At 34.6% G+C, this 24,541-nt stretch overlaps 1 protein-coding gene across 3 annotated transcripts in view; it reads right to left on the bottom strand.

Annotated features, from left to right (window-relative positions):
• Positions 1-24,541, bottom strand: part of LOC110019691 (RNA pseudouridine synthase 7) — a 204,187-nt gene that overhangs the window by 58,398 nt on the left and 121,248 nt on the right. For all 3 annotated transcript variants that reach the window (XR_002293476.1, XM_020717470.1, XM_020717472.1), the window contains exons 6-8: positions 17,982-18,060; positions 17,723-17,805; positions 15,216-15,281 (exon numbers count right to left, since the gene is read on the bottom strand). Coding sequence is in view for 2 of the 3 variants with exons in the window: in XM_020717470.1 (XP_020573129.1) it covers positions 15,216-15,281; positions 17,723-17,805; positions 17,982-18,060 (228 nt within the window). In the remaining variant the exon portion in view is untranslated. The remainder of the gene's footprint in view (positions 1-15,215; positions 15,282-17,722; positions 17,806-17,981; positions 18,061-24,541) is intronic.

Raw genomic sequence — 24,541 nt, 5'->3', positions numbered from 1 at the left:
AGTTAAGTTTGGGGGATTTTGACCAAAGAAAAATATGTTGAGATTTTCATATATATTTTATACTATTTTTGATGATATTGCACTTTAAAAAAATGTATTTTTAATGTTTTGTTGCAAGAATGATAAATTAGGGTCAATGGAGCAAAAATATGTAAAAAGGAGCGAATTTGGAGTGAAAAAGACCAAAATGTGGAGATTTGAACTAGAGCGCCGACGGCGAGCTTTTCCTGAGGCTACAGGACAAAATTCTCCAGAAGCCCGCCGAGGACGCCATCGAGGCCGCCGACGGCGAAAGCGACGGTTAAGTGTACTTGTGCATTGGATAAGGCCGGATTTTGAAGGGGTGCTTAAGCAACTCTTGGGAAAACTCATCCACATCATTAAAAGGAAGATTTTGGCCGAAAATAAGAGAGTCTAGAGGAGGTAGAGAGAGCTCTAGAGTTCCTGGAGGTTAGAAAGGTTCTATTAGAGTATGAAAATTGTGAGGAATTCTTCGAGAGATTGTAAGAGTGGAGGGAAAGTGAGAGATTCCTTCCTCCTTCCCATTTCAAAGAGGAGTTCTGTGTGCTGTAAAGAAAGAAAGAGATTCAGAGGAACTTCGAGGAATTTTCTTGGGGAGAAATTAGAGATAAGTTTATTTATTAGTTGTAGTTTGTATGACTTTGTGTTTATATATGAATTCCGAGTTTTATTGCATTTTCCCCATGAGAATTGAGTAGTTTTCTCTGTCTTTCTCCTTGTCTCGAGATTTATGAAATGATGATTTGAATTGGTAAAGCCATGAAAATGTTTAAGAAATTGTGATGATCTTTTCACTTCGATCTTAATTTACTTTCAATCTGGTCAATTAATTTGTTAAAATATGTTGAGTTTTACAAATAAAGTGAAGATTACATCCAAGATTCATGGAGGTCAAAGCCCTTAGAATTTGGGTGCAAATAAATAGGGAAATAATATTATCATCCTCCCAGCTTAGCCGCAGAATCAGTAACCAAGCATAAGATTAGCCAATGTTCTTTATGTCTGGACCAAAGGGTAAAGAATAGGTATGCTCCTATTTGGCACAATATAATTTGAACTAATTCATTTTATCCATTTCACTATAATTTCTTCACAAGGAGAATGATACTTTCTTATATATTGAATATCACAATCGTATCTTCATTAGCATATTTAGTTATTTTATAGATAAAATTACATATTTATCTCAATTGTCTATTAGTGATAGATAAACAAATTCAACTTCATTGTTGTAATTGAAGTATTGCTTTTTATAAAATCTTAGTCCGTAGTTTTCACTTCTCCCTGTGAGATCGATATCTATGACTCCATTAAAGCCCTATATTACTTGAGCGATACGTATACTTGCGTTGAAAAATTTGACTTTAACATTATTGAATATTATATTTATAGATTAACATTATTGAATATTATATTTATACATCTTTATCAAATCAAACATATATATAAAGTCGCGGTCAAGTTTTTGGGCGCCATTGCTGAAATTTAAATCTTCTAATAGCGCTATCAAATTCTTATATTAGTGAAGAGAAAATTGTTGCCTACTATTGCAACTTGACCGCAAGACCCGCGTGAGCGGCACGAAGACGATGGGAAGCAGAAGGAGCAAAGCGACACGCAAAAGCAGACGACGGAAGCAGAGGACGTCCGTCGTCGTCTACGAGTGCGAAATCAACGTCGTCAAAGCTCGCGAAAGAGAAGACGAAGCTCAACGAACCGCGATCGGGAGCAGCTCGACAAAACTTTTTAAAAATAGAGCGAAAAATGCCTTAGTAGAGGTGAAGCCCTAGTAAAGCGAGAATGTAAATTTATATAAATAGTGCCAACATATACATACATATATATATTTATCTATCTATCTATATATATACATATATATATATACATCTATATATGTGTATATGTATATATTTAAAAAAAAAACCCAAGGGCTAATATATTAAAAAGAAAATGATACAGATAGGTTGTATGAGTGGGCCCACAAATAGGGATCCCAAATAGGCATCCAACCCATACATTACAACACACACAAAAATTAAAAAAAAAAAGACTACATATAAAAATTAAAAAAACCCAAAACCACCAGGGCGCGGAAAAAGTGAGGGTCAACCCAATTTAGTTATGCCTCTGTATCTAGTTCTCGGAAGGGAACCGGCTAACAAATTGATATGGTGCGTACCATTATCCGAAGTAACCAAAATATCACCCATAAGATTTCGGAGCTCAAATAGATCTCCATTCTTCTAAATTGGTGTCCTGGACGCGTTGGCGCGGTCCATTTTGTCGTCGGAGGTCGTCCGGAGAAGTTTGCATTTTCACTCATCCTTTAAACTCAATTTAAATTCGATCTAGTGCAATTTAGTGAATTTTGTGTATTTTGTGTATTTTGTGTGTGTGTGATGATAAAGTCCTGAAGAGGTTTTCCTAAGGCTTGAGATCCTATTGGAAACTTCTCCCTGAGTCTCCACATGATAGCCCTTAACCACTCGACCATAGGACGATAGTTTGAGAACACCCAGGTGAGACACCATAAGAGAATCGAGAAGTGGTTGGAATTTCTAAAGGGATGGGTTCAAGCTCTAGTTTTCTAAAATAGTCAATAGGGATAGTCAATAGAATCTCTAGAGCTAGATCCTAGGATCCTAAGAAAAAGAGTAATTACCTCAAAAAAGAGGTCAGCACATGCATATTACTTTGGTTTTTTAAATCGAAACTTCATCACAAGAGCTCAAGCAATCCATAAAACTTAAGGAACGTCTTGAAACTTGTGTATTAATAAAAAAGCTTTTATGTGTAGTGTTTTAAAGCAATTGATTTAGTCAATAATTGTGCTTCACAGAATTGTGATTGTTAGTAAATATTTTAGCGATATAAAGTGTTATTTGAATGTTTTTTTTTAATTCATTCTTATTTGTTATGGACTTCTAGATAACATTCATGTTTGCAATGATTTGGCTGCTGGAGTTATGTTGGCTGATAGCTTTGATTTGGTGAATAAAGGGCAGAGCTATTGTGGTTACGTAACAGAACTTCTGTTGAGTTCACTCATGAATGGCTCCATCTACCACACAACGAGCTCATAATTTGGCTTTCTTCTTCAAACTAATAACTATGAGTAGAGTTATTTTAAGAAAATTAGGAAGGAGGGGTAGCTTTCAGTCCTGTGTGGTTTCTTTGTCAGTCACAGTAGTTTGATATGATCTGGGTGGGTTCTCGTTCTTTCTTCTATCTTAGCACATCTCTCTATTTGGGATAAGGAGAACATGGCATTGATGTGCACATGGCTTAGTTCCTGAATTGGATTTAAAATAACTCTATCTCTTCATCCTTTAATGCCTCAATGTTCTAACTCTTGCCATAAAATTAAATTCTTTTATATAATACCCATGTCTAAATTAAAAGATTTAATAATATAAATAAAATGAAGTTTACCTTTTTTTTTTCCTCATAAGTTCATTATTGAATTTTAACAGCTTTAAAATTATTGATAAGAAGAGGTAAAATATGACCATGTATGGTAAAAAAATTTAGTTATTTTTACATCAAATAAAGTGCCTTAAAATTAAGAATATTATTCTATTCTAGTGGTTTTGATAACTGTCTGGCAAGCCAGACCGCTTAGTAATCATCTATCTTACACATACTGCTTCAGACTTCAGTGACATTTCAAAGTGATAATTTTATTTTCGCATGCATTTTTGCAGGCTGCAGGGATATATCTCAGTTTAATTATAAGCTGTACTTCGAGCTTTTATCTTAATGGCATTTTCTTAAGAACTTTTTTATTCCTTCCATCAATGTTAATGTTATGGATGTAGATGTATTTTAACTTTTAATGTCAAAACATATATGATTTGCATGTTGGTATATGAGTATAAAATATAAAGTTTAGATGTTAGATATGTAAATACAGAAGAAGTGGGTAATATGCATGTAAATGCTCCATTGAAGATATTGCGGTAGTGCCACTTTAATATATCAATGTTGGGATGACGTGTTGTGGATGTGAGCTCATTAATGTACGTGCTTCAATATTTGGATGGAATGATTAATGATCAAGGGATGTTTTGTTGAATTTCTAATTCAGTTTCAAATGTTGTTTATTAGTTTTGATAATTTGAGAATGAATAATTAATTTTTTGTCTATTTAACAATTCAAATAATATAAACAAAATTGAAAAATTTCAAACATTTCGAACTAATTTCTAACAAATCGAACTGAACATGAACAGTGTTTCACGAACAATTTCAAATACGAGTCTATTTCAAACAAATTAAATTTCAAAAGAACCGAAAACAAACTCGAGTTATGTTCGTTCGTGTTTGGTTCGTTTACACCCCTAATCAAGAATGTCGGTATGCTTGCAGAGAGATGAGTACCCATTAGGTTCAATTGGAGCAGTACCAGTTTGTGCAGATAAATTTTCAATGTTATTGTCGGCACTAAAAAAAAAGTTGGGAGAGTTGTCGTAGAAAGCTGTCGGTCGCCGGAATCGAAATCCCCTCGTCCGCTTCGGAAGGACGTTTAATTTACATATACATTTAAGTTTAGAAAAATATGAAAATTAAACTGACCCCATATTTTTTATAGTTTAAATGAAAGAGCGTTTTACCTCAAATCATGAATCTATCTCAAAGGATAAACACAAGACTTGAGGGTGAAGCTCGATCAAATAAACTAAGAAAGATATGACATCCGTTTGGTCTGCGAAACCGTTTTATTTGCAGATAAATTCTCCTATTTAATATAAAAAATTAAATAGAGTTTATTTTAAGCTGAGTTCGGAAAAGCTTCCTATAAGGGCAAGCCCCTATAGTTAATTACATCTTAGACAATCGTAGTCACCTAAAAATACTCTCGATAAAAATCATAAAATATTACCTTCAAAGAGGTCAAAAGGATAGGGCTTTTCAACAAAACCGGACAAAGAGGTGTGCAAAGGGGAATGGTTCAAACTTGGAACATTTATTATAGAATCCAAAAGAAGAAGAACTAGGGGGAACTAGGAAGAAGAACTAGGGGATGCCACAGATCCGAAGGAGAACCTCGGTGACTTCCCAGTCTACCCTATGGCTTGGTTTCAATTTTGAGGAAGAAATATTTAAGTGTTTTATCATGTCAATTTTATTTACTTATGGCTAACATTCGTGTGAAGTGATCACACAAATAGCCTGAAAGATATGAGGATTTAGATCGTGACGGACGACAACCTCGGAATCCTAAGATGAGTTAGGGCTTAGAATGTACAGTAGAGCCGTACAAACGCCTAAAGAAAAGTTGAAGATTTATGTTGCATTCGGCAAACAACCTCAAAATCCTATGAATTATTGTTTAATTCTAAGGAATGAATGGTTTAGCTGGGGAAGACATGTTCTGCTGCTGAAGATGGCTGTGCTACCCACCGCACTAGCTCCAAGTTCCTTGTCGTGACGAGTTTAAGTTTTCTAGGGTGTCAGGTTATAATGTCAAATCAAGCGGCCCTATGGTTGTAGTTCTTTAAACATTCTAGGGGAACAGGTTGAAGTTGTACAGTGTATAGAATGACAGTAGAGTATGTAGCACTGGACAAGCAGTAGAATATGCAGTAAAGAGAACAATACAACATGCGGTGTAAAGAAAAATTAGACGGTGCAGCAAGAAAGTGATTACAAGAAAGTAACATGCTGTAAATATAAAGCAAACCTGCATACCTGGGGGATCCGCTGTTCCTTAGATGTAGTTGATGCAACAGGTACAAATAACAAAAATTGAGGAAACATGCTGAAATGCATTATATAAACAAGAGCAAGGAAGAAAAGAAACGTCACCCAGAAAACCCGAGAAAGGACGGTAAATGACCCACGATGAAAAACTCGAGAAAAATCAACGAATAATCCATGAAGAAAGCTCGAGAAAATGACTAGGTAACAATTCAAAAAAATCATCAAAAACCTCGGGAAAATCTCGGAGAAAAGATCACGAGTGTTTTGTCCAAAAATTTCAATAAAACATATGAAAAAGTCTGAAAAGAGGGGACCACAAGCACTCGGGTCGGGGCTAGGCTCACATATATGTTTGTACTCAAGGGTCGTCGAAGGCTACTCGGTCATCTGGATGTATAAAGCCCGCCACTCAACTAGAAGGGTGTCCTATCGAACCTAACTTAGGAGGGTACTCCATAGCCCAAACAGGTAATCAACAGGTGGACAACTAATGTTTAAAATGTATTTAAATTTATATTTTTAGCATGCACATAGATTTCAGGCATACAAAAGAGGGTTGTATCAATTTTGTTTGTAGCGAAAAATATATTTTTGTTTAGAAAAAGGTGTATTTTTTCTTGTCAAATTTGTTTTTATCAATTTTGAAAAGTGTAGTTGTCCACGAGTCGATCACTATGTCGGGCGTAAGACAACCAACAACCTAAGAAGGTACGAGTCAACACCTGCTAGTCTTATGTCGGTGAATGATATGACATCCTACAGTTCACCGGGTCCGTGGGGGGGTGTCCCGAAGTCGTAGGATGGAACATCATTCTACTCTATCACCGGTGTGCCTTTGTCATCACCGCTACTTGCGACCTTGCTTGATGGTTTCACGTGTAGCAAAAGGCTATACGTGGAAGCTTATGCATCGGACATAAGCATCGAAAACCAAACCAAGAAGCAAGGAAAAAATGAATAAAAATGAGGTGAGAGAGAGAGGAGGCACTGATCCACCTAAAACATCGAAAGGAAAGAGGATGAATCAGGGATGAATCAGCCCTGATGAATCAGCCCTCAAAACTCATGACGAAAAGATCTGAAAAAGGAGACCCCAAGATCCTTGAATCAATCCGAAAGGATATCATTTCTCAAATTTTATAAGTGGATCAACCCAAGAAGGGTATCCTTTTCAAATGGCAATGCGGGCCCAAGTCAATGTGACAACTGTATATGTAGCTCCACCACTGACTACCCATCCACACAAATCCAAGCCTGCGATCAAATGATATCACAACTACAATGTCAAACTCTCGAAACAGCCTTTATAAATTCAATTAATATCAACCATATGCTCTCCCGAAATAAAATTTCAAAGTCTTTCAAACTTCACAACTTGAACAAAAGGAAAGTAACTCAGGGACGACAGCTACTTATACTTCCAAAATCATGCCAACATTAAAGCCATCCAATTTCAGACTTAATTAAAAGCTCCTTATATCAAATAAGCATGAAATCATCCGACTAAAACCACATAAATGCTCACGGACAGGCTCAACAAAGAGATGAACAGCATCTAAGGCTCTCGGCCAAAGCAACCCACAAGGAAGGCAACTACTAAGACACACGGTTTAGGCAATCAAGGAAAGGAGGGGAGCTGCTAAGGCTCACAACTCAGGGCAGCGAGGAGCGGCTGCTAAAGCTCACGGCCAAGGTAAGAAACAAGGCCAAAAGAGGCTCACGGTCAAGGCAACCCAAATCAATTACATGAGGACCTTTGATATACATAAGAGAGTGCAAAACATAACCATCATTTTGAGATGACTAATTTAATCCACCAACAATCATCCAAGTAGTTCAAGTCCAACAAGAAGGACTAAATCCAATTAAAGAGCCTTCAGTATGTCTCACGAGTAGGGATAGGAAGCAGCTCAGGACAACCACCAAGCCTTTCTAGTAGGGACAAATATAAAGCACAAACATAGACTCTCGGGTAGGAACTAAAGCCAGTAAAACCACACCCAAACTACCTCTCGGGTAGGGGCAGAACGAGACAAAACAGAGCTCCCAACCAAAGTAAAACTGAGCCGCAGCTAAGGCTCAAACCCAGGCCACAATAAAGGCTAGAAACATCTTCAATCCCTCAGAATATCAAAATATAGGGCTACCACATGTTTCAAACAAGAATAGCTATGGAACTCTTCCAAATCAAAATAAACTTCTTCACAGTACGCGCTTTTAAGCCAAAAATGATCATAAAATGCCAAAACCGAGCCCCTAGCAGGGGTTAAAGCAAATAAAACCGCACCCTCCCACAGCTCTTGAGCGGAGCAGAAACAAACACCAAAAACAGGCTCTCGGATAGGAGCTAAGGCCAGCAAATTGAACCCCCAAACAAAGAGAAACTGAACCCTTCAAGGCCCAGAAGTAAAGTTTGAGCAGTTAGGGCAAAGCTTCATCAAAAACCAAAAGCCAAGTCTCAGCAGAAATTAAAACTCCAGCCACCTTAAGGTAAAACCTAGCCATCCAAAGCCAAGAAACAACCCGCATGCCTTTGAAACATCAAGATATGGAGTCAATATACATCTTAAATAAAACCAACACCATAGAGAATATATTTGGGCCACCAACCTAACTATTCCAAGCATGAAACAATTTCCAACAGATATTTGAGCAGGGAAGATGCCTCACGAGGAGCTAAACCAAGCCCTCAAAACAAATTACAGAGCTTTCCAAATTAAATAAATTTTCTCATAGCATGCATTTCAAGTAAGGGAAAGCCACAAGAGCTAAACCGAGCCATATACATGTATAAAAAGTAAAGCGAACTCTCTAGCATTCATTTTAAGCAAGAGTGATAGTAACAAAAAGCTTTCCAGTGCATTCCAACATGTATTCCAGAGGAGCAAATCTCATTTCAAGGCTACATCTATATTACTTCCAAATATTTCAAGCAGAAAAGGGGAAAGCAACTAATAATATGCTCTGCTTTTTATCGATTCAAACAAATAACCATAACTGGCCCCTAGAGCATGCTCACATTTCCATTTCTAGATGCTTGAGTAATAAATATTTCAAAAATATAGGTGCAATATCACCCTAGCATGCTATATCATCCACAACAGGAAAACCAAAAAGAAGCAAGGCACGGGGGGAGAAGGTACCTCCTTAATGCAGAACCAAAGTAAAAAAATTTCAGAAAAATACTTCACAGCCTAAACTCCTCTCTAACAGCAAGAGGAAACCAACCTAAGCACTAGGAACTAACGAAGAAAGTGAGAAAGAAATTTGACAGAGTTTTCCCTCTCTCAGAGATTTTTTGGCCCACTGAAATGCTCTAAGTAGAGCTTAATATAGACGGGAGAAGGAGGAGTGATCGAAAGATCGTAAACGGCTCGAGGAAACGAGGAGAGCAGATGCACCATACGGCCGGCTCGAGAGAGGCAGAGGATGAGATCCTCACAGGAAATAAGATTCACGGCAATGATAAGGGGATGGGTCGTCTGAGGGATCGCCTCGCGTGCACGAGGCGAGCGCGAGAACGAGACTCCAACGGCACAGGAAAGAGCGGGCTAGCCAACCGAACGAGCTGAATTAGGGCTGAGGCCCACGGGATCGAGAAATAGAAAAAAGGGGGGGAGGAGATAGATTTAGGTTTAAGGGATTATAAGTTATTAATTTTAATTATAATAATAATAATATATCATTTATTATTATAATTAATATTTAATTGCATATCTTTCCCCAAACACGTCGTCGTAGTGAAACGAACGTCCCCCTAAGCAAAATCGACGTTCCGGACGCGTCGGCGCAGTTCGTTTCGTCAACGAAGTCGTTTAGGCAACCTCGTCGACGATCAGGACTAAAATGCGTCGCGACCCGAATCTTGTCAAAATTTCAATGTGAGCTCAATTAAACATGACGGTGCAGAGTGCGACGGCGCCAAATCAACGGGTACAGTCAATCCTAAGGCCAACAGTCCTATAGGGATTCTCCTTGAGCTCCCTCACAGTAGCCCCACCTACTAAGTGCTAGAGATCAAAACTATCATGCGGAACGTCAAGTCGAGCGAAAAAAAGCTCAGAATTTCTAATGGGGATGGCTCCTTTGCTAGTTTTCTAGGAATAGTCGACGGGAAAGTCCTACGTCTAGAACCTAAACTATCAAAAAGGAAAGACCAGACCTCCACCAAAAGTGAGGTCAACAGTTATAAAACGCTTTTAATTAAAATACCTTAAAAAAACTCAATTACATATTTACTTGGATCGATCTCATACAGCTTGCACACATCATCAACTTCTTCCAAGCCGAAAATCTTTATATTAGGATCCTGATTCAATTTGACATTGCATTAAACAATCACATATAAATATATATATTTTTATATTACTTCATAAACTTTTAATTAAACATTTATTACACACACCTCACCTAGTCATTTACCCTATTCGCACGCTCAAAGCTCCACCTTCCCACAAAACGATATCTTCTACAACTTTTGCTTTTAGTAGTTGCTTGAACCAGAAAAATGTTGCTCTTCCTCCCTCAATCTCCTTCCTCTTCTCCTATGCACGGCTCGACAACCCTAACTTCACGCACGATATAGCGAGAGCTCCACTTCCCTTCTCCTTCGGTCACGGCGCAACCCAACAAAGTGCGCACGATGTCGTTCCTCCTTCATGGCTTCGGTCGCGTGGCTCTACTCAAAGCAATGCACGCATCTCATTCCTCCTCTTCCTCTGCACGCAGAGTTCTGCCTTCCGTCACAGCTTCCTCTACATAAGAAGGCTGCATGGCTTCTTCCCTTCTCCTTCGACCTCCTTCACTCACAGATAAGTCGCTCAATCCCTCCTACATTTTTCTTCTTCTCCTTCGACTTCCTTCCTAGACTAGGGCACGACAGAGATTCTCACTCATGATCTTTCTGCTCTTCCTCTTGCTCGCCCATCTGTTTCAAATAAGTGGAAGTGCGAAAGATCATGTGTTATGATTCTTATGAGTGGGTGCAACTCCTCTAACTTCCGGCACCCTTTTTTATTTTATTTTATTTTTTTAATGTTATTACACAGCAAATGACAATGACGAGGATTTCTATGGATCCTTTGTCGTTGATTGTGACGATGAAGTTTGGTTCGCCGCTCTTTGTTAGATTTTTATTTGAATGACAATAACAATCACCAAGCACAGGCGGAACAGGGTTACAGCCTCACGAACAATATAAGTTTCTCAAAGCTCTGATATCATGTGAACATTTTGAGAAGGATTTTTATTTTGTGTCCTCTAAAGCATTACAATTCACTACACATATATAATAAGAAAAGGAAACATGACAAGAATCCCTCTAAAATCCTTATTGCTAACTCAAATGATCATGAGGCTAGATCTAACATGAGATAATAGAACAAGTTTCAAGTGTCGATAGTTTGGTTACTAAGCCAGTCAATGAACCAATAGAAGCCTCCTTATTGGAGTTGATTCATACATGACCCAAGGGTTCTGATGAACTTGAAAGAGCTTTGGATGGCATTAAAATTCATGTATACCTCCTAGCTATACACCAAATCAATGAACCTTTAATGCTCTCCAAGAGCCCAATTTGAATCTGACCTCCTTTCTTATGACTGGAGGGAGCAAAATGCAATGTTTAAAAAAAAAAACCCAAATTATTTTGAGTGGGATCCACAAAAGCAAGGCAAACCCTTGATTCTTTTAACTTTATAGCATCGAAGAACCCACAAAATAGCCCACTGCTTTATTATTAATACAGCTCTCAAAACTTATTACTCATCCTAGATCATAGAAGGAGAACATACAGCAAATGACGGAATGGGCCCATTTCAGTGTCACAAAGCAATTCAAATTATTGAAAATTTTTCACCGCCATTATTCTTTATATTAGGATTATGTGAATGGGTTACACATTCAAAGTAAGCCAGATTACTTTCCTGCAGCATGGCTTTTCTATCGTCAAGGAAAACACAAATTTGTGCAACTTCCTAATTTTTTCCTCACCTTCTAATTTTAGGTAAGCTCACGACTTGGCCTATTCATTGGCGTGTCCTAAACCCTGGATTGCGAAAAGTCGAGGGTTGAGTAAGGTAGTAGATGATAACTAGCATAAATTTTTCGTCGAAAAACTATGACCAGAATTATTTTAAATCATTGTGTAAATATTGAGGCGTCCTTTGGAAGCGATACATTGTATGACTTGAATACAGTGAAAAGTATGCAAGGCCGCTACTATAGAGCCCGGGTGTAAATAAGGATTCCCACATTATGGACGGATATAGGCAAAGAAGTTAGTCCATGAAACTAATATTAGGATAAAATTTTAAAATAATGGTAATCTCACAAGTAAATTAAAGAAATTAATAGATATTATGGTCCATAGAAAAATATCTTATAGATTCAAGAAACTAAATGGGTTTGAGCAATAGCTGAGGACATTGATAGTTTAGATTTTAAAATTGGGTATTCAAATAGGAATCGTATTAGAAATAGTGTCGGTGTAATCATATATAAGAGTTTAAAAGATAATGTTATAAAAAATAATGGAATCAGAGATAAAATTATAGCCCTAAATATTATTGTTGATATTAAGATATTTAATGTTATAAGTGTTTATGCTCAAATAGGTTTAGATATATATTTAAAAGAAAAATTTTAGATTGACTTGGATGAAATAATTTAAATGATCTCATAATAAAATAATTTTTAATGAAGGAGATTTAAACGGACATGTTGGTTGAGTGGTAGAAAACTTTAGAAATATTCATCATGACTACAGCTTTGGAATGAAGAAGATAGTCATATTGGATTTTGCTATAGCTTATAAGTTTGTTATTACAAATATTTTATTTAAGAAAACATATGAGCATATTATCATTTATAAGAATGGATCAAATAAAACAAATTGATTAGTTTCTAATAAGAAAAAGAGAATGTAAAGATTATAATGATCATAATAAGTTTCAAGTAAAAATTTAAGCACTCAACATCAATTATTAGTTTTGGATCTTAAGATGAATGATTGAAAGATAAGAAAATATAATGAAATATTATCATAGAATCAGATTTGGGCACTTAAAAAAGACAATTATTTTTATGAGTAAACTTCAAAATTTTAAGATTTTGGATGTTCATGAATAAGTTAATGTTATGTGGGATAAAGTATCACTATTAAACAAATGACAAAATATGTACTTGGAGAATAAAAAAGAAAAAGGTTTTACGAATAAAAATAATTGGTGGTGAAATAATAATATGCAAGAAAAGATAAAATATAATATATTTTGTTCTAAAAAATGGTTTAAATGTAAAAGTTTAGATAATTCGAAAACAATATAAAGTGCCCCATAGGAAGTTTAAGTGAACAATTTCTAATGCTAAGAATTATGATTTTGTTAATCTTTAAAATAGATTAGATATTAAATTGTGTGAAAGATAAATGTAAACTAGTCAAAAAAAAGAGAAGAAAAGTAAAGATTTGGTTCAAGTGTATAAAAGATAAAAATAAAAAATTATTTTTTTTGGCTGAGGATATTCAATATTGGGTGAGATATTTAGATAAACTTTTCAATGAAATTTTTGAAAATATAGTTCCCCTTATTGATCTCAATATCATTAATAATAATTAATTTTTTTATATTTACAATCACATTAGTAAAAAGGAAGTTAATGAGGATTTAAAGAAAAATTAAGGGTGAAAAATCAGTGAGACCTGACAGTATCCCAATAGAAATATAAAAATATTTAAAAAATTTGAGAATTTTTTGGCTTATTAAACTTCTTAATATTATTTAAAAACCTAAATTATGTTTGAGAAGTGGAGAAAAAGTATTTTGGTCCATATTTTTAAGAATAAAGGAAATGCAAAAGAGTGTGCAAATTATAAGGAATTAATTTAGTGTGTTATACATTAAAATTATGGAAGAGAGAAATTATATACAGATTAAGATGTGAACAAAGATTTCACAAAATCAGCTTGAATTTATGTCGAGCAAGTCTACTATGAAAATTATACATTTATTGAGAGGTTTAATAGACAAGTACAAAGAAACTAAGGAGGATCTATGTATGATTTTTGTTAATTTAGAAAAGCTTATAATAGGGTTCTAAGAGAAGTTTTTTCGATGGTTCTTAAGAAAAAAGGAGTTGATATGACTTTTATTCAAGTCATTATAGATATGTATATTAGTGTTCTACTTGTGTTCGAACAGAAGGATGATTGACCAAGTATTTTTCCATTTCAGTTCGATTACATCAGGGATCAGCTTTAAAACAATATCTTTTTGCTTTAGTTATGGATGCTCTTATTGGACATTTACAAAAGGATGTACCTCGGTGTATGCTTTTCACTGATGATATCCTAAGTTCACATGAAACTTGAATTATAGAGGTCAACTTTAGGTTTTAAAAGCCCCTTCGTTTGTATAAATCAAAAACAAAATACATCGAACGGAATTTTAGTAGTGGTAGATCTAGCGGTAGAGTTTTAACAATGGGTAATAAAACTATTAAAAAAAGTTATCATTTTAGATATCTTGGATCTATTGTTCAATGTGATGGTGATATAGATGGGAATGTTATTAGTATAATTCAAGTTGGATTGTTGAAATGAAGGAATGCATAGGGCCTATTGTGTGATAGAAAAGTATCGCTTAGACCTAAAGGAAATTTTTATAAGATGTTGGTGAGACCTGTAATGCTTCATCGCGTAAAATGTTGGCCTATAAAAGAAAAGCATAAAACTAAACTAAGTGTTGCCAAGATGAGAATGCTTAAGTGGATGAGTGGCTTTTTACACTTAAAAATAAAATACAAAATGAATTTATCCATGAAAGGGTTGGTGTAGCTAATGTGGCAGACAAGTTTAGCGAGAGTCGTCTTAGATGGCTTGGGTACATTAAACGTCGACCATTTGATTATCTAGTTAGGAGAGTAAATATTTTAGATTCGACTTATGTTATGAAAGGTACAAGCAAACCAAAAAAGACTTGGGCATGTTTTATAAAATATGCTCCTAATTTATTAGAATTAAATGAAAATATGTGACTCAAAAGGACACAATGGAGAAAAAAGATTCATGTAGCCAACCCCACTTAGTGGAATAAAGGCTTGCTGTGTTGTTATTGGGGCTTTTTCCTTTCAAGCAAAGTAAAATTGTTCCCCCTACAAGAGGTACTTGAGACTATTTCCTGAAAACTATCAAACAAAAGTGCAGTTCCTCTCCAAGTTTTTCATTTTGATGGACCAATTAGATTCCTGTCAATTACCATTAGCGACGCCTAGGAAAAGATATTGGGTTTATGCAAATATATTTATAAAAAAAAAATCTATTCATTGCCTTTCGTACAAGAAATGATAACTTGTAAAAAGCATTATTGGATGTGAAAAGCACTGAAAGGTATGATAAATAAAAATGATCCAACTAGGAAAAGGGCGAAAAGTTTATCATATTTGTCAAATGAAAGTGATTGATAAAAGTGTAGAATTGAGAAACTTTTAAATACCTCTTCTTCAGGGAAAATCCCAATGACCCTCGCAATGTACTCTTTATTGAGTAAGCCAGCATCAATCTATATCAAAGCAACTACTTCAGGATGTGTTAAAGCACTGACCATGTCAAAAGTGTAAACACCAAGATAATAAACATAAGCAAAATTTACATACATAACGCATAATTCTTATGTATTTACATATCAAACACCCAAAGTTTGATATTTACATTTATAACACTATGGAGTCACAAACCTACGCATGAAAAGGTGTATTTCACTTTTAAAAAAGTAGTGATGTTACTGATTTGAGTGTTATATATGCAAATATGAATGTTTAGGTGCAAATACATAAGAATTGTGTGTTATGTATGTAAATGTCCCTAAAAATGAATGCAATAAAATAATAAGCAGTGTACTAAAATTCGTGCTTCAAAGTTCTGTTAACTTGTGTTGGAATTGCTGACTATTAGATTAAGATCAGGAAGAAGCTTAATGTGTTTGAAAACTTACAAGCCTATGCTTCTCATTTAACTTGTAAGCTTAGAAAGCTTACGCTTAAGCTTATCAAGTTCCTCCAAAAAGAAGGTGTTTATTTGACTCGGTATTGATTAATTCTTAACAAGTCCTTCAATTGTTTTCATAGTTTCCACTGAGTCGTCTATCATATAACACGCACAAAAACATTTCCATACAAGGACTTTCAATGTATTAAACAATTATAAAAATTACTAATTATAAAAAACTGAAGAAGTATTTGACTTCTTAGTATAAAAATTTCAGGAGTCATCTTCGATAATTTGTTTAATTCATTTCTTTTACTCTTATTTCTTTTATCACAAACACAGGTAAATCAAAATTGTGTTCAACTTTACTTTATGTTGAGTATCAAAATAGTAAAACAACACATTTCATTCCATAAATAAAGTCTATCATATTTCTATATTTTTTTAATATTACATTCAGATCTTTCAAAAACATGTATTGAATATTAAAATCTTCATACACAATTTGAAAATTATAAATATTTTGTAATACTATTACAGAATCACTTGAAACTTTACGAAGTAAGAAAAACTTAGCCAACACATTCATTATTATTCAAATTTCTTAAAATTTAATGGTAGCCTAATTACTCAATAATTAATCCTTACCAAAATTGCTCCCAAGTAGCAAAAACATTGGATATCTGATTTAAATTTTATTCAGGACTATAAAAATTATGAGACATTCTTTTTAAAATAGAAAATGATTTTACTCAATACTCCTAGAAACAAGAACAAAATTATAAGCGGGACCAATTTAACTCAAGTAAATAATAAGTCAAAAATAAAAGTTTAACTGAAATCATAAAACATGATAAGAACAATTGCTGAATCAAACTGGTTATGCAAATCAAATAAGAACATAATACACCATTTTGACTTCCTATTTCATGTTTATTTTAGGGCCTATTTCGGATCAATTATATTTTCATTTTTATTTATTTTCAATTTTATTTTTAGAAACATATATTAGTGTACTTTTCACCTATTTTATTTTTAATCTTTAAAAACAGATTAACTTGTTATTTAAAATATGTAAAATAACCTTTACATGTTTTCAATATTCTTAAAAAACAACTACGTCCGACAAACATTTTTAATTCAAATCAAACTGACACTGGAGTGTCGGGTTTTCCCAATCCGGTAGTCAAGTCCAGGCCCAACAATTGGACCTTCGGTAGGGCTCTTTTCCCTTCACCTGGTTCGACCGTTGTATTTATGGGTTTTTTTTTTTAAACCATTGTATTTATGGGTTGGTTATCCAAGAGTTTGGGTTTTTCTCTTGCATATAAATAGTGGTTTGGACTTGTAAAGGAGTAGTTTCAGAATGGAATAAAATCTGAGAATAAAATTGCTATTGTCTCTAAGATTGGAGTGTTGTATGCTCTTTCAAGTGGTGCATTGTATCTTAATTGAGTGAACCATTCAAGTGGTGCAAGAACCCCTTTTCAACCCAACCTGAAGCTTCCACATTCGGTTTCGTCCTCTCCAACCCATTCATCTCCAGGTTTTTCTACTCAACATTACTGTTTTTCCATTCCAACTGCAGTACTCATTGGTTTTTCACCTCTTTTCACCACCAGTCATGCTCTCCAAGAACGATACAAAAAACACAAACCAAACAAAATAAAAGCAAAAAAAAGATCCATAATAAAAAAAAAAACCAAAATTAAGAGTTGTGTCATACATGCCGAAAGTATTTTTAAATTTAAGTCTATTTGGAATTGTAATTTATTTGACTAAGGCCATTCATAGCCTAACCCAATTATGTGCATTTTGGGCACGTATGGCTAGTTAAATATATACTCATGAAACTTAGGCATCACAGTTCAAAGTTTAATCTTTGCATTGAAACAGGATTAGGGGCTTTCCATTATGCATATATTTTAATTATTAGCAATAAAGTATCATTAATCATTTCATAAAAAATAAATAAAAAATATCAACAAACTTAAAATGCAAATCAAACCTTGTTACCTGTTGCCGAAACTGCTCCGCTTTGTCAGCACTTCGAGCAAAAATAAGTAGACCCGAAACAAGACGATCAAGCCGATGAATAGCTAGTGAAGAAGGTTGAAGATAAGAAGCACAAAGCATGACTGAGATAGCCAACATATATATTAAACAATAACTTGAATAAGCAAGGAAACCAAATATATCAACCCATCAATGCAAACTGACTTAGGAAAATCAAAGAATAGTTTTAATTTATTTTTTTTGAACCAACGTAGGATACGAAACAAAGGGGCAAAGTCATGTTCTGCCTGGAGAATCCCAATGATCGTATTTTTACGATACTGGCCACATGGATGAACCTGTATTAAAATTAATTCATCAAAACACTCTATCAAAAAGAGAATACTGCATTTACGTAAAAGGAAAAAAAAAGACACATAAAGTAATAAAACTAGGGTTTTGAGCAAACATTTTTAAATAAGAGTTAACTCTGGCAAAACTAAACAAAAGAATGCCAATTAAGCACTTTACCAATCATAAAAGCCCAAACCCAAATAGTTAGAAGAAGGCTAATGACAATACTACGATTATATGATCATGATCATAGAAAATATAAAACTATGAAAATCCAAGCACTGTTTAGATATGAGCAACAAAGATGAACTAATGAATTTGAAACGATCAATTGGATAAGCATTCTAGAGATTTTGATGCAGTATAAACCCTCAAAATTATCAAATCAATCCACAAAAGCCTAAGTGGCCATAGGTCAACTACAATAAGTTAAACTAGGTTAAAAATATATGAATCAAACTCATTTTCAAGCCTTTTAAGCCCATTTCACTATGACAGAATTTCCTTTATTTTTTTTATTTTAATTATTTTATTAGGTTTCTATCTTCTTTTTTGATAAAAGGTAGATTTAAATTTCAACATCTATTGGAATTAGATGGGATTAGGTTTACAATTAAATTTTTACACTGATCAATGTAACTCTAATTCTATAAAAAAGATCCATGAAGAAAAATTGAATATTAATATTGTTGTTGATTAAATGAATGCAAATTACTTGTGGCTAACAAGTTGTGTGCAAGTAATGCTCCTTCACCAATTTTAGCATTAGTGCTCATCTATTTGCAAATTCATTGCATCATGAGCCTTTATCTGCACCATAAGTTTGCAAATCAAATATTGTAGTGCTCTTGATCATGTGACCTCTCATAAGTGTTTGGTTGCCAACCTATTAATCTACTCACATGAAAATTGATCCATAATCTAATGACTACCATGAATAGCACCTGAAGCATGTGTTCTTCACATATTATGACCTTGATACCTCATGTTCACCATAAAATCAATCCCCTAAGCAAACTTCTTCAATTAACAGAATTCCTTAGAGCGCCCCTCCTATAAAATCATCTCTTTATTGAATTTGCTTGCATTTCTCTCTACTCCTGTACACAATCTACTACAGCATGTGTGCACTTTTGCTTGTCATAACCTACCACTCACCACGCCGGCAACATGCCCGAACGCTTCAATCACTACTCTCTGTACACAGCTGACTGTTGTTCCCTTGTCACATACCACCGACCATTCACATTCACAACTATAGAGAGACCTTCTCCTTGCACCTAAATCACAGTTCTTCAATGTTTCACTCTATTATGATAAAGTATAATCAGTGTTGATGTAGGATAAGTGCATATTTAACTTTGTATGAACAACTAATTAGTTAATCTCCACAAAAATTATTCGAGACATAGTGCAGCAACTTACTAGGTGTCATTTACATGGAAGTGAACCAATTCCACTAAAGAAAACTTTCAAATAAGAATTTTTTAAAAAATTAAAATTAAAAAATGGCAGACTAAAAATAAAATTTGTAAAATGGGCAAAGTTGTGTGCCACGTGATGACTGTGACATGTGGCTGCTCTTCCTCCCCTTCTTGAATCTGCCATGTGGCACTGAGAACTCTTTGCTTGCTGTATAATCACCTTCTTCCTCAAAACTCCATTTTTAACCGTCTTGACTCCATCTCCAATGCCTTTCTCCACCCTTGAGAACTCTTTGCTTGCTGTTAGATTCACAAGAACCAGAACAATTTGTTTGAAGTCGAAGCCCACCGGTGAACTTGTTCAAGCTTGTTTCGATGAGTGGGGAAGGAAGAAGGCAATAAAAATAATCGAATAGAGAATAATAAATTGCCCCGTGGCAGACGAATTTGCCCATTTTACAATTTCTATTTTTAATTTTCCATTTTTTAATATTAATTTTTTTTAAATTTTTCCTACCACTAAAATTCTCCTGCTAACTACTATGTGATCTCAAACTGAATTAATCTCCATATATTTAAAAAGAATTAAACTATTCCAAGTGAAAGAAAAATGATTATTTTTGTATTGACATGATTTAATGACTGTTTAAAGTAAACCTTTTTGCATAGCATATAGATATCATGTCAGATTGCGCTTGCATGCAACAACACAACTATTTGCAAGGAGTATATTGTCCAAAATGATCAATTTAAAGAGCAAATCACTAGTATCCTGATTTTTTATGATAAAATAGCACTTTAGTAACTGAATTTAAGCAAAACACCAACAGGATAGAGACTGAAATGGCCACATTCAAACAATGAACTAAAAACTCATTTGCACAAATAGGTGTAAATAGGGCAGATATATTAGTGGATCAGTTATCATATCAGAAAATCTTCCAGCTTCTATTAGTACTGATTCAAGGTTGCTTAAGAAGTTACTTGAGAATTTAGGCAACTCTACACAGCCCATCGATCCTGCATGGGCTGAGAGACCTCCTATCTTGACTTACCAATGTCATGCTCGAAGCAAAAATTCTTGATCAAAATCCTCCTCACTAAAAACAAGAACAGCATAAGATAGCCCCTCCCACCCCCACATAGTGACCTTTTAGTTGGTTGAAATCGTTCCACAGACAATCATCATGATCATAATCAAAGGATCAAATTCGATATTCCCATATTTGAGGGTCTGATGCATCAATAGATTGGAAGTTGGAAATGAAAAACTTCATAGCTAGGCGAAAGATGGATGACTTGCAATGTCAAATTTGCTATAATAAAGTTGTCGAGATTAGCTAAATAATACTGCAATAATGATATTTTTGATATACTAAAAGGAGTAGCGCTCATCTCAAGATGAACTGAGATTGAAGAATTTTGAAATAGAAATATTTGTTACTACATCATAGGAAATATCTTACTAAAGCTCTTTCCGAAATAAGACAATCATCATGATCATACTTGGGGGGCTCCACGACCCTAATGCATCAATAGATTGGAAGTTGGAAATAAAAAACTTCTTCGCTAGGACTATTACACTAGACTATTCTGTGTTAAACTTGTTCTTCTAGACAATCGTCAGAAGTCCTAAATCACAAGGAATTATAATTTTCTATCGGGTCAAAGTAGAAGTAAATTAAGGCAAGAAAATTAACATATCAACATATGAAATCTAAGCACAGAGAAGGCATCTAGGGAGCGAAATTCACAAAATAAACAACTGAGAAATCAAATGTCTTACATCACAGGAGTGCGGAAACAACAACAACAACAACAAAGCCTTAATCCCACTACGTGGGGTCGGCTACATGAATCCTTTTTCTCCATTGCGTCCTATTTAGTGTCATATTTTCATTTAGTTCTAGTAAATTAAGATCATTTTTAATACAATAAGCCCAAGTCTTCCTAGGTCTACCTCTGCCTTTCTTAACACAAGTCGAATTTAAAACATCTACTCTCCTAATCGGATCATCTAATGGTCGACGTTTAATATGACCAAACCATCTAAGACGACTTTATTCTATCCATAACTACTATTATATATAAATTGCACCCCAAACTTTTATGTAAAATTACACTACAAAACTTGCAAAAATAATTTATTTCCTTCAAAAAGTTCAAAAAGAAAACTACTTGTGATTTAGTAGCTCAACCTTTCTATTCTCATTGTCCATATTTTTAGTCTATCTAATTTGTGCTTCAAGTATATCATTCATCTTTTCAGTTTAAAATTAAAACCACTTCCACTGAATGGAATGCATATGATATCTTTAGAAATTTAAGAATTCAAATGAATCTGATATAATCCTGAGCTTCGTAAGAGAAAAAGATTAGCAGAAGGATGCAAGATAAACCAAGAAAACATAAGAAATCACTTCTCAATGTATGAATTTCATTCTAAAGAGATGAAACATAAAGCAACCCTTTCATAAACAGAGACTAAAAAGAGCAAATTAATCTCTCTAGCTCAAGTTTCTTCTCAGAATAAAAAACTCAACAAATAATATCAAGTGTTTAAACGTGGACAAAATCAGAGAAAATTCAAGGGCATCTAAGTCAATGCATAATCTCTCATGATTTAAAGCATGAACAAATAAAGCAAAAATTTACCATTGTGTGGGATTTGCTCAACTCCATTCACTGGAAGGCCAATCCCAATCCCAGCAACAGTGACACCAACACTAAAGCCTATACCACAGCCAGCACCAACGTAGCCAATAACCTCAGGACCAAACCCAGGACCCCATCCAATGCCACAGCCAATGCCAACCCCCACGCCCCAAAACAAACCTATTGTTGGGTGCACAGGATTCCATCTTTCATACCTTCTGAATATCCCCTTTATGATCATGAGAAACTGCTATAAGAGTTTACTAAACAATCAGTATCATACATCATAGGTGGTAAAATGATAAGAAATGCAAATGAAAATAAGACTATAATAACAAAAATGGAGTCGTTTAGTTGCCCTGCTACTATCAAAACCCAGATCTTCAATCAGAAAATAAGCAAACTTATAGATATTGCAGCACATATACCAACAAATCATAATATTGGTAAAAATGCATTTCCAGTAAACACATTTCTTTATATTCCCTATTGAATTGTTTTCATATTAAAACGAAAAGAAAACGTTCGGAATATGGTTTTCTACAGTGAGGATATCTCATTAAAGATGCCGTTGCCGATAGAATCCTTAAACTAGAATCACATAGCCAAATCTCCCTAAATAATCAACTCAAATCTCCAGAAACCTATTATGTTTATGTATTTTTTGAGATATTGACAGAAAAGAGAGATTAGGTTAGGAACGGATTCTTCTACAGATTTAAAACAAACAAAAATAAACCAAGAAGAAGAAAAAAGCAGTATCAGACAATTTACCAGACGGCCATTACCATCAACTACTCTGCGCTGAAGGTAAGAGTTGGGAAGACGCGGAAGTGGATTCCTGGAAGCAAACTATCCAGAGCCCCCGTATTTTTGTGTAGAATTGCCCCTTGCTAACTGGATATTTACTAAAGTGTACCTAGCCGGTTTTAGGAGAAAATTTTGTGCTTAAAGATGTATGCAGCGTACGTAAGAAAGGTTATTTAAAAGGTATTGGGTGGTTATATCTAAATTATACCTCCTGTAAACTCTCTGTAACTTATAAATATATGAAAACAAAAGTGCGACACTTACTAGAAGGTACATATAAGTTACATAGAGCTTACAGGGGGTATAACACAGATATAACCCCTCAATACCCTCTGAATAACCTCCATGACATATGTTGCACTGCGTACGTCTTACGTACACAAAATTTCTCAAGTTTTAGAGCTTGCATGACAATTTGTTGTTGGAATGACTTTACAATCTATACAATCACGAAGATCTCTTCTTCTCATAAGAAAATAATCAATTTGTGTTTTATTAGATCCACTCTTATACGTAATAAGATGTTCATCCCTTTTCTTGAATAAAGTATTAGTAATAACAAAATCAAACGCTAAAGCAAAATCTAAAATAACTTTACCTTCTTCATTAGTTACTCCAAAACCGTAGCCACCATGAATATTTTTGAAATCTTCTACCACTCTACCGACATGTCCAGTTAAATCTCCTCCAATAAAAATTCTTTCTTCAAGAGGTATCATTTGTATTAAGTCTTCTAAGTCATTCCAAAATTTATCTTTAGACTCTAAATCTAAACCTACTTGAGGAGCATAAACACTTATAATATTAAAAATCTTAGTATCAATGATAATCTTAAGGGCTATAATTCTATCACCAACTCTATTAATTTTTACAACATTATCTTTCAAACTCTTATCTATAATTACACCTACACCATTTCTAGTGCGACTCTTACCAGAATACCAAAGTTTAAAACCTAAATTATCAATCTCCTTAGCCTTTTCTCCCACCCACTTAGTTTCTTGAATACATAAGATATTAATTTTTCTATGAATCATAATATCAACTAATTCTATTAATTTACCATTGAGAGTGCCTATATTCCAAGATCCTATCCTAATATTAGTTTCATTAGTTTCATGGACTAACTTCTTTACCCGCATTCGCCCGTAATGTGGGAACCCTTGCTTATTTAACACTACACCCGGGCGCCGGTGTAGCGGCCCTTGCACACTTTTCACTGTATTCAGGCTATACAGCGTGTCGCTTCCAGGGGACGCCCTAGCACTTACACAATGATCAAAAGGATTCATGTCATGATTTTTTCGACAAGTTTTACGCTGGCTGTTAACTACCTAACGCAACCCTCCACTTTTCTCATCCGGGCTTGGGACCGGCAACGGCAGTGTTAGGAGTGCGGAAACAAGATTAACTATAATGCATTAGGAAAAAAAAAAGTACGAAAAGTATTATTGCGGACATAAAAGGGGAAATAATATAAGAGGTACAAAAAACTCAAACCCTAATCAATCAGATCTTGCAATACACCATCATTTTTATTCAATATAAGCTTTCTATAGAACTCCCTGTTGACCTCAATTTTCGTGAGGTCTAGTTT

The sequence above is a fragment of the Phalaenopsis equestris genome, unplaced genomic scaffold (assembly GCF_001263595.1).
Source record: "Phalaenopsis equestris unplaced genomic scaffold, ASM126359v1 Scaffold000070, whole genome shotgun sequence".
Taxonomy (NCBI): Eukaryota; Viridiplantae; Streptophyta; class Magnoliopsida; order Asparagales; family Orchidaceae; genus Phalaenopsis; species Phalaenopsis equestris.
This window is presented reverse-complemented; position numbering and strand designations above follow the sequence as displayed.